The sequence below is a fragment of the Lepisma saccharinum genome, chromosome 7, assembly GCF_977018435.1.
Source record: "Lepisma saccharinum chromosome 7, izLepSacc3.1, whole genome shotgun sequence".
Lineage (NCBI taxonomy): Eukaryota > Metazoa > Arthropoda > Insecta > Zygentoma > Lepismatidae > Lepisma > Lepisma saccharinum.
In genome coordinates, this window is record NC_139235.1 from 92,244,199 (window position 1) to 92,257,799 (window position 13,601).

Here is a 13,601-nt window from a genome sequence, read left to right on the forward strand (position 1 = left end):
GTTATTTAACCACCTAAGTCTAGCCTGATTTCTTATTTCTATTAGATTATGACATTCATTATCAAACCATGGCTTACTTTTTCTCGATTTATGGTATCCTATACTTTCTTTAGCTGCTGATTCTATTGCATTACGTATGTGCTCCCAATTCTTATTTACGTCTGTTTCATTTATATTTTCATCATCATTTAAATCCTGCAAAACATCAAATCTATTTGACAGTTTAATTTGGTAATCTTTCTTAATTCTTTCATCAGTAAACTTTCCTGTATCAAATTTTATAACTTTTAGATTTTGTTGCTTATGATTTATCACTGAGAGTCTTTCTCTTAATTTAGCAATTACTAAATAATGGTCACTGGCACAGTCAGCACCTCTATGTGTACGAACGTCAATTATACTAGTATGCCTTCTCTTATCAATGAGAATATGATTTATCTGATTATGAGTTTTACCATCTGGAGAAGACCAGGTATATTTAAGGATATCTTTATGTTTAAAAGTGGTACTTTTCACAATTAAATTCTTTGAGGTTGCAAAAGTAATCAATCTTATACCATTATCATTACTTAATTCATGAAGACTTTCTTTACCAATCGTGGGTTTAAATGTCTCTTCTTTCCCAATCTGTGCATTACAGTCACCTAACAGAATTTTCATATCATACTGAGAAAATTTATCAAAGACCTGTTCTAACTCTGTATAAAAATCATCTTTAGTATTATCATCTTTATCTTCCGTTGGTGCATGTATGTTTATTAAAATAATTTTACACCACCTACCCTGTAAAACTGCATATGATATCCTATCATTAATAAATTCTATTGTTTTAAGAGCTGAGATAATTCTATTATTTATGAAAAAGCCTGTTCCAAAATTATGATTTTCAGTACCACCATAGAAAAAAGTATAATTTTTAGTTTTACAATTCCCTTCTCCTGGCCACCTAACTTCCTGGACAGCTACTACATCTAATTTATACTTGACTATCTCATTAACTGTACACTGAAATGCCCCAGGCCGGTAAAGGCTCAGAACATTCCAGGTGCCTAATTTAATATTTTTCTTATTCCTAACGTAGATCTTATCCTTAGTCCAGGGACCTCCCAAAGTAGTCCCCACCCGGAGATCCGAACGGGGGACTATTTTACCTCCGGAATATTTTACCTTGGGAACATCCATGGCCTTATATTGCTGATTCTTGACATGGCTTTTTACAGTGCAGAGTTGTCAGCTCTACGCCTAACCCCCAATATGAATGGAGGAACTACTACACAAGACAAACACAAACACATTAGACAGCACAACTACTACACAAGACACACACAAACACTTCACAACTATAACACAATATAAATACAAACACACCACAACTACTACACAAGACAAACACAAACAAATTAGACTTTCAGAAAACTCTGTGAAATATATCAAGGCAGCTAACTCCGTGAACAATAATGTTGTTTTCCGAAAGTCTCAAATTTGTGTTTAGTATACTGTGACAATTCATCACGTCTAAATACAGGCACATATCTAGAAATATAATTTAGGAAGCCAGTCCAAGCAAGTGTCTCAGAAATATAATAATAAAAGTGTTTCTATTTAATACATTAATATAATTATAGGTCGATTTATAATAATATGTAAATTAATTAATTAGTACTTAATTTCTCCGATGCGTATGGAGTATTGTTGTATGTAACCACAGATTAAGAAACGGAGAAAAGACAACGTTAATACCTATGTTGTTCTTTGTTTCTTGACTAAAAAATATTATTACCTAAATAGTAAAATGACACAATAAAATCAGAGATAAAACAGCAAATATTCATATCTAGCTTACGTGTAGTTAAGACCGTTAAAATTTTTGTAAAATCAATTGTTACGGGAAGGAAATTGATATCAAAGAAGTAAAATTTGAATATTTATTGAATAACAAATAGAATGATGGTACGTCTATTTGATGAAAAGTAAAGTTCCTGATAAATATTTTATGTACATTATTGTAAGTGGTGGTGTACACACACGTTTTATTATATTACCGTGGTTGGTAAAGCAGCAATTTGGCGACTATGTATGGGATTCAAGCAGGGTTGTTAAAGGTTCAGGAACCCATAAATTCTAATGGGTTCTTTTGGGTTCCGCTGCAGGACTGGAACCTTTTTTCTCGCACAATTTAAATTTGGTCCAAGTTGTGTATTGTTACACTGAAAAAAAGGTTCCTGGACCGTATCTAAATTGATCCAGAAAAAGGTTCCTGGACCGAATTGAAATGATTTAAATATGAAAAGGTTATACACTGTCTAGAACTCATTTACGTTTGCTGATTTTCTCTCCCAGTCCGGGATTGAATTTATTTACAATTCCTGGACCAGGGTTGACCGATTAAATGTTGCCTTCTAAAAATGTTCGCGAGTATGTTTTACATTGGAATGTCACACTACAGTTGTAGAAAACTTAGCACACGGAATAAATCAAAGCACTGTTGTTCTCTCCTGGGCCAGGTTCAAAAACTCCCTTGTCGAAGAGTTACTGTACATAACGCAATGGACTATATTAGTGTGCCGTGGCATCAAATTGAGTTCAAACAAACCCGTCACGTGTTGCTCTGGCATTCGATTCAGGAACCGCAGCCAATAGGAGATGTCGATGAGTTAACGTGAGGCTGCTGTGTTCCCAGCATATATTACAACAGGGAACGGCACTGCTGCTACAACCAAGTGAAGGAATGCGTGCAAGAGAATGGGGCTATATGGAGAGTGGAAACGTGATTACGAAATTCTGTCAATCGGAATTTGTTTTTCTGTAACTTTTCATCTTTTCTACTTGCAATTGTCTTGAACATAAATACACAGTGGTGTGACCGTACAACAGACAACTTTCACAGTGTGCAGAAGACAACAAGGCAAAAAATGTCGATACTACGAGCTGCTGAAAATGGCATTTTCTATCCGACATGTATGCAACCCTATTTAATATCTTCTTGGTTGCCACTGGCATTTATTTTTACTGTCGAATAAGATTCTAAAAGTGAAAATACACCATAGAAACAATATTATGCCAGCAGACACACTGCCAGGGTGAAGTCACTTAGCCGTTCCCATCAGAAAATCCAAAGTCCTGTACAAGTGGAGGAGTCAGGAAAGCAAGGCTAGTACCGAGGTCATTGGAAATGAATTATTTTTTTAAAAAAATCTTTCAAAACCTGGAAAAGGCAGTGGAATTAAATGAGTTTTGCTTGGCAGAATTTGTAACCGGAAACAGGTTTCGTTTTATCTTCCTTTTTGGGTAATGTTGCTTATAAAAAGGTTTTTCGTTTTATTTTATTTTCAGAAATGTTCAACAAACGTGATTCATTTGATTAACTTACAAAGTTGATTTTTTTAGCATGTTAAATCATTACACAGTTATGTAAAATACCTGGAAAAGTCAGGGACTTTGCAAAGTGGGTGTGAACCCTCATCTATCAACCCCACACACATATGTTGCTTTTTGTATGTTATTTGAATTATTTGCCTTAATGCACATTACCTGTATAATACAATTTTTTTTCGCCCTCTGACAGAAACACACGTCATTGTCAACTGCAAAAAGAAAATGTGGTTGCATACATATAGGTTAGAAAATGCTGTTCTTCAATGTTTCGTAACAAAATGAGCAAATACAGTGACGTGCAGTGACGTCGACACTTGTGGTAGCAATGAGTGGCGTGCCCAACGGATCATAACCCCCCCTTTTTTTTTAGGGCCCAGTATTCCTAAAAGAAGAACGTCAAATACAGGAAAAATTGCGAAGTTAGGAATGACTACAAAAAATTGTACACAACTTCCACCCAATTTCGAAAATCAAAAACGATTTGATTTGACTATTTTTTTTTTATTTACATTTCTTTTTACATTAAATTATCACAAACTATAATTCCTGTTACATTAAATTATCCAACTACAATTTGCAAATAATTTGCATACATATGTCTTTTTCTCCATACATCACAAGAGTTTGCATAAGCATTACAAAAGTCTCGAAAATTTCCTGAAACATTTTCTATATTTTCATACATTACAAAAGTGGCTAAAAGCCACTGTAAAGATTGTTGTTTGGTAGCCGGAAAAAAATTGAACTCCGGCTTTAGGATATAGTCTACCTTAACACTAGTGGGTGACAAACGACAAATTCTACTTATACATTGTTGTAAAAATAACCATGCCTCTTTCATTTTTCCACACATAGTCAGGCGATGTTCGATTGTATCAGTTTCATTACACGTGGTACATAACGCATCTATACTAAATCCTAATCGAGCTCTCTTTTCTTTACAATCTATTAACTCATTTATCGCTCTAAACCAACATGATCTTTGTTTTTTTGTGAGGTGGCGTGCATGTATGTTTTTCCAAATTATGGTCCATTTATAATTTGGATATTTTCCCATAATATGTCAAGCAAGAGGTTCCTTGGCAATATTTTGTTTATAGATTTGACGTACAGTTTGTTTTGGTGGATCGTCATTTCTCATCAAAGCGTATATTAAATCAATTATCACAGGAGAGTAATGACTGAAGAAAGGTGGCATCTTTGGTTTGTTTACTGGAGACACCAGTGGAATTTCAGTGAACAATTGTCGTAAGAAACCAGCATTTGGTTCATTTACGCTGAACACCCGAGCTACAAACCGCTGATAGAACAAGGTTCTCGCTTTCACTTGGAAATCGATCAATTCAAGGCCACCCTGTACATAGGAACGTCTAAGACTAGATTGTCTAACTTTAAAAACGTTATTTTTCAACACAAATTTTCCAATCAGGCCCTTGATTGTGGCCGTATATTGAGGTGTTAATGGTAGAATCTGGCAAGTATACCATAATCTTGACAGGCCATATATATTTAAGAAAGTTATTCGTGAAATTAAACATAAGTCAAGATGATTATACATGTATAAATAATACCTTAAATTTGTACATAATTTCTGGTAACTTAAGTTTATACTTTCCTTAATAGTAGAGCCAAACATTATTCCCAATATCTTTAGCGAATTTTGCATTGGGAACACTGTTGTAGTTGAAACAGGCCACCGTAACCCTAAAGCCATACAACGTGTTTTCAAGATGTTGACCTTGACACCGGATACTCTCTCGTAATCGATAAGACAGGTTTTCAAGGCCAAAGCATCTGCAGTGTGTTTACAAACAACCGTTACGTCATCCACAAAGGCACTGACCTTCATGTGGAATCCGTTTACAGAAAATCCTTGGACTTGTTCATTTACATGACATAGAAAGGGGGCCAAAGATAACGCAAATAGCGCCAGAGACTAGGGATTACCTTGAGGTAAGCCATTACTTACTACAAAGGGCTTAGAGAGAAATTCATTTACCTTTGTTTTGATGTGTATACCTTCCATTAAATTCCGAATTTGAGTAATAAGGACCGGTTGTATACCCATGTAATTTAACACCTGCCATAAATACTGGTGGTTTACACGATCAAACGCCTGAGAAAAGTCAACAGACACTAAGAAAGCATCCGTCTTAGTATTTTCACACAGTGAAATACAATCTCTTATGTTGGATAGCAGATGATATACTTTTTGATTACCTAGTACGCCATATTGAAAGGGCTGAACTAATGTTTCTATATTGTTTTTTAACCTGTTTAAGATACATCTAGTTAATATTTTATAATCCGTGTTAAACATTGTTATGGGTCTATAATCAACTGTCTTCCGTGGATTCTCTTTTTTGGCTATGAAAATTGCAAGCCCCGTTTTACATAAGGTACTCAGTTGCCCTGTCGTAAGGACTGCATTTACCCATTCTGTTACCGTAGGTCCTATAAGGGGCCAAAATTGATAATAAAAAGTACCAGAAATTTCATCTAGGCCTGGGGAGGATTTCGATTTTGCCGCACACACTGCGTGATAAACTTCGTCTGTCGTAAAGTCTTTTCCATTTTGTGTCTCATTTTCTAACTCAGCATGAGGACAATATTGTTGGATATATTCTGTGGAATCAGACAGGGAATTACTTGGAACATTATATATTTCACAAAGGTTCTCCTGTAATAAATTACGTACAGTTTCTTCCTTTTGACACCATTCTCCTTCATTATTTTGGAGTTTGGTAATTGCATTTTTTGATTTTCTTTTATGTATTTGAACTACATGATTTAAAGATACATTTTCATCGGGGTCAATATTTATTAATTTACTTCTTGCCTTTATGCTATTTACCTTTTTTGGCATATAACTGAAGTAATTGCGCCTTCACCTTTTTTATACGACTTTGTGTCGACCTATCCATTTGTGCCTTATTATGAAGTTCTCGCAACACACAAAAATGAAAATTTACTAAATCTTCCCAATTTCTCGTCTTTTCTATACAATACGTTGTTTAAAAACTTGATCCCACCATCGTATAATATCGGTATTTCTCGGCGTTCGTCTTTGCCAACCTTCCCATTCCGTTTGAAAGGCTTGAATAAATTGATCCTCCTTCAGTACTATGGTATTCATAATCCAATATCCCCTTCCCACATGTATATATTCAAATGGGGATCTCATTTTCATTACTACTGCATCATGATCGCTAAAAATTACAGGAATTACCTCAATGTCTGACACCAAATGTTGTAAACTTTTATGAACATACATACGGTCTAAACGCGATGCCCCGGTTTGTGTTTTATAAGTAAAGCCTAATTTTCCTGGTTGTAATTTTTTCCATACATCAACGAGATTTAGACCAGTTACTAAAGAGTTGAGTTCTGGGGAATAACTGAAGGTGGAAGTTTGGTCCTCTTTATGTAACGTACAATTCCAATCTCCAGTAACACAAAGTCGATCTGTGTGACCATCTAAACAAGGGGCTAATTTCTGTGTTATAAAATGTCTACGTCTATTTCTATTTTGAGTACCAGAAGGAACATACACATTACAAATACTTAAGTTACCCAATTTACCAATTATAATCCTCCCACCGGGGTGAAGCTGAACATTTAACATATTTAAACCATGACGTACCAAAATTGATGTTCCCGTATAATTTTGAACACAATTATTATATTCTTCATAATATTGATGACACTTCAAGGAAGGAACCCCCACCTCTTGAATACATGCAACATCTACATTATTATTAATTAAAAATCCACGTAAGGCCACAAGTTTAGTGTCACTACTTAACTTATTTACATTTATGGTTGCTAATCGGAGAACCGGATTGGCCATTTTACTTTGTAAGAGGAAATAAAGGGGACATATTAGTATAAATAATGACATTGCGCAAACATTTTTGGTCATTATACACTCAAATTTTTTAACCTGTCCTTTTGCAATGTTATGGTTTATCAACCATTGGCTGGTCATTACTATCGAATTTGGGGTCATTTGTTTTCAAACTTTTCGTCCTAGGATAAGCAGATGAAGCATTTTTTTATTTTTTTTTTATTTTTACGTTTCTGTATTGTTTTACTTACAATTCCAGCCGATAATTTCTGTGAGGAGGATCGTAGTTCTCTCTTTCGCACACCTCAATTTGGAAGTAAGGAATCCTTTTCAACATCCGTTGATTCGTCATCCTCTTCATGTTCCATTAGATTTGTGTGGTCCATTTCTCGGTCTTCCACCTCTTGGGTTGGTGTGACGTCGATTTTTGGTTCCACTTGTTGTTCAGGGAAGGAGTCGGGTTGCTTCCTTGTAAGGGTGGACACGTTTTCTTCAACTGGAACGGTAGGAATCAATGGGGTAAGGGGTGTCTCTTGGTCGCTATTGTTGTCATTCACTTTTTGGTGACAGGTCTGGCGGGGAATTCCATTTTCCATTCCGTCATCTTTGTCTTCCATGGATAACTGCACTACCACTGCACTATAAGATCTAATGGGGCGAGTTGGAACACGTAATACTGTTGTTTTCCGGCGAGGACAGTCCTGTTTTTTGTGAAGGTCACTAGCACAAATTTCACACGTGGGTGTCTGTCCAGTATATATTATGTGCACCATAAATTTATCGACCTGAAAAAAGGACGGTATGGGTTTTCTCAATGACATTTTCACTACTCGCACTCCGTTTTGTACTTGATATCTAAACTTCGTGCTCCATGTTTCACGTGTGATGTTATCTACTACACCGAAGTCACTTAATTTGGCACTTATATGTCTATCATCTAATTCAAGCGGAAGATTGAACACTCGAATATATTTCACTTCTCGGCCAGCATCACTGAGTTTCACTTTTGTCATCTGTCCATTTTCATAATGGAAGTTTACCTCACGAGAATATTTTTCTAGAATTTTATCCATTGTTGCTCGTCTTACTAATTTTACATATAAACCGCGAACAGTTGTCGGTATCTGTATGGCATATATTTCATCTAATGTCAATTTAAAAGTTCCGTATATAAATTCATGTATTTCACTAGCACTCGGTTTAGTTGTTCCATTCTCAAAGCTTACCTGAATGGTATTTTCACGCTGCATGATGATCGTATGTTGTCGTTTCAAGTCTATTCACAAATTCAGTGGGAAAAAATCCTAATTTGATCGCGAAACAGTTCACCACGGTACTCGGTTAACTCATTTGCTCACAGCAGCTCGCAACACGTCTGTACTCTACCGTGCCGTGGCACTGACTGTACTATTGAGCCAGAGATGCCGGGTTTGAATCTCGGCTTGGCAATGGGTGATCTTTGTGTGTCTCTTCATCAATTTTATCGTATCGTCTTCGCGATTAGCCAAATATTGCGGAAAGCGAAGTAAAATAAATCAAATCAAACAATCAATCAATGAATGATTCGATTTGATTCGCTTTTTTGATACATTTGGTTAATGATACGACAAAATTAATGAAGGGACAAACACAAAGAACACCCAGGTCCAGGTAGGGGTTCGAACCCGGAACTCCTGGTGTCGTAGCGCGCTGTGGTGGTTGATTTGATGGTTGACTTGACGTTTTAAGTCCATTTTATACACAGAAAGGCTAATCGGGACTAGACCTATAGTTTAATGTGGGATCCGAACCACTATATACCTCCATCGGGTACAGATCCGGGACCACTTGCACTCCCCCACGGAGATAGGCCGACAGCAAACATGAGAGGAAGCCGCTAACCATTCGGATACGTAGGTATCGGTAAAGCAAACTGCATTTTTTCTGAGTAGTAATTTTCAATTGAATTTTTGAAATACCATCTTTATATGATTAATGCTTTTTTCAAAAATTTTGCATTGCTTGATTTCCATAATTTCCCCATCTCATGATCTCGTTACTGAAGGATCCGGGCTCGAGCCCTGACCTTTGCATGAGTGTTTCTTTGCAACCACTCTTCACCCGTTTAATTTAATCAACGTTCATCGTCATGGCAGAAATTAGGTAAAGCGATGGAAGAGAGAAGAAAATACAAATAATTTCTTCCCAGTGCATCTGCAGGGCACTGTGAAATCAGGAGCATAGAATTCTCTGTTTATGATTGTCCCTCTCGACTTTCCAAGCTCTTAGCTACTTATTCCGATTAAATCTATACAGCTAGAAAAAGCGATGGGTAACAAAACACAACTTTAACCAAACCTTTTTTCTACATTCTTCAATTATATTCATTTGGCTTTTTGAGTTCTGGAATATATTTTTCATTTCTAATTTTTTCCAAGAATGCACGCTCGTCACGAATTCTGGTCTGAATTGTTCTTTGTGAGGTCCCTTCATCAGTTTCATCATATCGTCACTCATCCTCATTTTCGCGAAAACCAAATGTGGCAGAAAAGCGAAGTAAAATAAACCAAACCAACAACAAGAATTAGAACGGGTGTTCTCTTGCCCAAATAAGTACATCCGTATTTATGATTGTTTAGCTTATCCATTTTTTTTATTGGAGGCCAAGAGATTAGTATATTTAAATAAAACACTACTAAAACGAGAGCAAGAGAGAGCATGAGCAAATATTTGTTATTTAATCATTATGTATTCCATATTTTAAAAAAAGCATAAAATTTTTGTCTGCACATAAGACGTTCCAATTGCATAAATAATAAAATTACATCCCATATTATACATACATATTGTATAACGTGTAAATGTAGTGTAAATACAGAGAACAGAAGTACTGCAGAAAAATTTCCCCTTAGTTCTTTAGAGGATTTACAAAGGAAGCGAAGGGAATCCAATCCCCTATCTGTCCTGTAGGAGATAGACTGGAGGACCTGAAACCAGGGGCTTTCAACCATTGAAGCGGGGGGTGAGGGGACAAGGGAAGTACAGGCAGAAATCTTCCCTTTCCCTTCGAAAACCCGTTTCTACCTGGAACTGTGAGGCGGAGAAAGAGCGAGCTAGGCCGGTGAACACACAGAGGGACGAGAAGCGCGTGAAAAAAAGTGTTGCATATGAACTGTGGTTTCAACATAACAATAAATATTGTGATTTGAAAATAATTAAAGATTTGAGATTGATTAATCTATCTCTGCTAGACTAGCTACTCCACAGTGCATGTCACTGAGCAAATATATCTACCCACTCTCTCCTATACACCCCCATATATACACACACATATACATATAATGGATAAAAGCAAGGAGGGCCAAAAGGGCTAAGTAAAAATCAAAGAAGGTACAAGGAAACTGTGAGTGTTTCCTTTTACCTACTTTGATTTTTACATATACATATGATGAAGACACTTACCACACGAAGAGAAATAGTTCTATATTTTTTGTGATATATGTCACATTTTCAACGTAGAAGATAGATAGATCGGCGTCACATAGAGTAGAGGCACAGTGTTGCCAGAAACAGTTGATAGAGAACAAAAAGTACTTTAACCAGTGTTTACTGTAAGGTGGGTGGGTAGTTTTGGGGAGGAGAGGAAAGTGTTACTGGTTGGCTAGGTTGAGTCCGGGGGGTATAGTGGCATGCATACCTGCTATATAGGCCCTTCCCCATCGCCTGCGGAAAGATGTCACAAGGGGGGGGGTAAAAGATGGATGATGGCAAAACGGAAATAGTTATTGAAGGTGGTGTTATGGCTGTTGGTGTGGATGGCAACTGTGAAATCGGAGTTTTGGGTGGAGGAATGGTGATTATTGATCCTTAGGTTCAAGGGGGTGGAGGTTTCGCCTAAGTAGAAGTTGCCACAGATTTGGCAGATGAGGGTGTAAATCGGGTTGGATGAGTGGCAGGTGCCCTTAAGGTGAACTCGCCTGCGGCCATGGGGATCAGGAGGGTGGGGGAGGTGATGAGTATGGGGCTGGTCTTGCACTTGGGTTTGTTGCACCTGTGAGCTGGGGGGAGAGGTGGGGACCAAGATGTTCTTGAGGTTGGGGGGCGACGGAAGACGACCCTCGGTTTATCCCGAAAGACTTTCCTGGTGTCAGGGTCACTGTGCAGGATGGTGAGGAGGGAGTGGAGTGAGTGATGCCGATCTATCTTATGTTCTACGTTGAAAATGATATGATATGATGAGACATATTGCGAAATATAGAACTATTTGTCTTTGTGTGGTAAGTGTTTACTGTCTCATTCATCATTTGTGTTTATCCGCCCTTCTGGCACCTTTTCTGATCCTATTTCTTTGTGTGTGTGTGTGTGTGTGTGTGTAATATGAGAGAAAATTTATTTTAAATTCGCCTATGGGTCTGCCCCCCCCCCCCCTCAAAAAAATCCTGGGTATGGGCCTGAATGCTAAGGTTGTGTACATCTTTACAAAGTATTCTTTCCTGGCTTTAGAGTTGCAGTGGTTTGCAAAACTGCTTCTCTGACAAGAGGAAAGTAGATAAATAGTAGCAATTACCAGCCATGTTGATCATGCCATGACCTATGGGGGTGACATGTTACAACATATTCTAAAGAATACGTGTGTGTGTCTGTCTTCAATCATCCTTCTATAGTGAATAAACTTGACCTGAGAATATTAAATTTGAACTCCTATTGAATAAGAACCCAATTTAATGCAAATTATAAATTAAAGCCTTATACGTAACCTCTTGCAAAGGTGACAGTTTTTTTTCTTTCCAGATTATATTTTTCTGGAAATATAGACTGAAAAAATATTTCATGACTATAGAGTATCATGGAGTAAACTTGTTCCTAGATTTGCCCCCACTATCATAGTCCCAATAGAGCAAAAAGTACCAAAGATTCTCACATTTTCAAACTTTTTATTTCTTGGTCCACTGAAAAGCACAAAACTGGGGTTATACTACAGTCTGAGAGACTACATGCTACAGTATATTCTGAAAGTATAAATTTGGGAGATTTAGATTTTTTAGGCTTTTTATTCACAATTTTTTGTTGGACTTCCATTAAAAGGAGCTGCGGTGTTCTAGTTCATAGGGCATCTGACTGCCATGCAGGAGACCCATGTTTCATTCCCAGGGTGAGTGATCTAAGGTCTGAATTTTTCTGACCTTTTCACCACAGAATACAGATCTGGGGCTCACCCAGCCTCAAATCAATGGGTCCCTTCCGGGGAGAGTAAATGTGGTCAGAGCATGATGCTGTTGACATCACATCATCTCCAAACTGGCTGAGCTCGAGAATGTGTGGGGCCCTACCCCCACATCTCCGAAATGTGACTTCATGTAACGTTGCTATATGCACGGGAACTTTACTTTTACTTACATTAAAAATACATCCCTAACCCCTTTCTCAAGTTATAGCGCATTTTACCATTTCCATATTGGCAATTTTTAGTGCATTTGCTTTATTTTTCTCCTTAGTTACGATTTAATCAAAACATGAAAACTGGTCATTACATGGTTATTAATGCATTTGTAATATCACTTTTTGTTGATTTGGTTCATTTTACTTTACATATCTGCCTGTTTTTGCTAATCGCGAAGGTGAGAAGGAATTGATGAAAGCACATTCACAAAGAACATTAAAGTCATTTAAAGCAGAATTCCACATTTGCCACTTGATAGAAAAAAATGCAGTTTCCTACATAGGTACCCAAAACTCCAGAAACTTAGAAACTAATATGATGAAATTCAAATCGATATTTTTCATCACCAGTATGACAGCCTTAGTATGTATTTTGAATATTTGTTGGAAAGCTAACGAGACTGGAACAGAGAAGTACTCTGGCATATTGCATGCATTTAATGTAGGAATGTGAATGTATTATTACTTTTAAAACGTTCCAGGTATATATTCGTGCTTGAGTTTATAGGTGTTGGATAATTTTATTCTTTAACGGTATTAATAGTGTATAACTTATGTCTAGTTTGTTATAATCACTTTGATAAATAAATCCATACATATATTTCGTATTGTTATTTTAGTAGCAGCATTGGCACCCACGCAGATCGCTGCTAATAACCCAGCACCAGTTTCCATGCAAGTAAAGCAAGATGGAATCCAGAGGTTTTCTGTACCAGCAGGTTTTGCTCAGCTAGTCCAGACTTCAACAGGCCAGCATATTCTGCTCACATCGTCACCTCAAGTAGTTCAGCCGTTGAATCAAACCCAAAATTTATCACAAGTGGCGGGTGTGCCTCAGGTTGGAACTGCAACAGGTGAGAGAAATACTTTAATTGTTGTCATTGGTGGTGTTGGAAATAGTGTTATTACTAGGTCTCGGAAGTTGATGAAAAATCTTTTTTTTTTTCTGGCCCATTAAGAC

General features: G+C 37.0%; 1 protein-coding gene across 9 annotated transcripts in view; it reads left to right on the top strand.

Moving 5' to 3' along the window:
- LOC145990020 (chromatin remodeling protein domino-like) overlaps positions 1 to 13,601 on the top strand; it is a 195,899-nt gene that overhangs the window by 77,717 nt on the left and 104,581 nt on the right. For all 9 annotated transcript variants that reach the window (XM_083125625.1, XM_083125624.1, XM_083125623.1 and 6 more), the window contains one exon: positions 13,261 to 13,494. In XM_083125625.1, the coding sequence (XP_082981751.1) occupies positions 13,261 to 13,494 (234 nt within the window). The remainder of the gene's footprint in view (positions 1 to 13,260; positions 13,495 to 13,601) is intronic.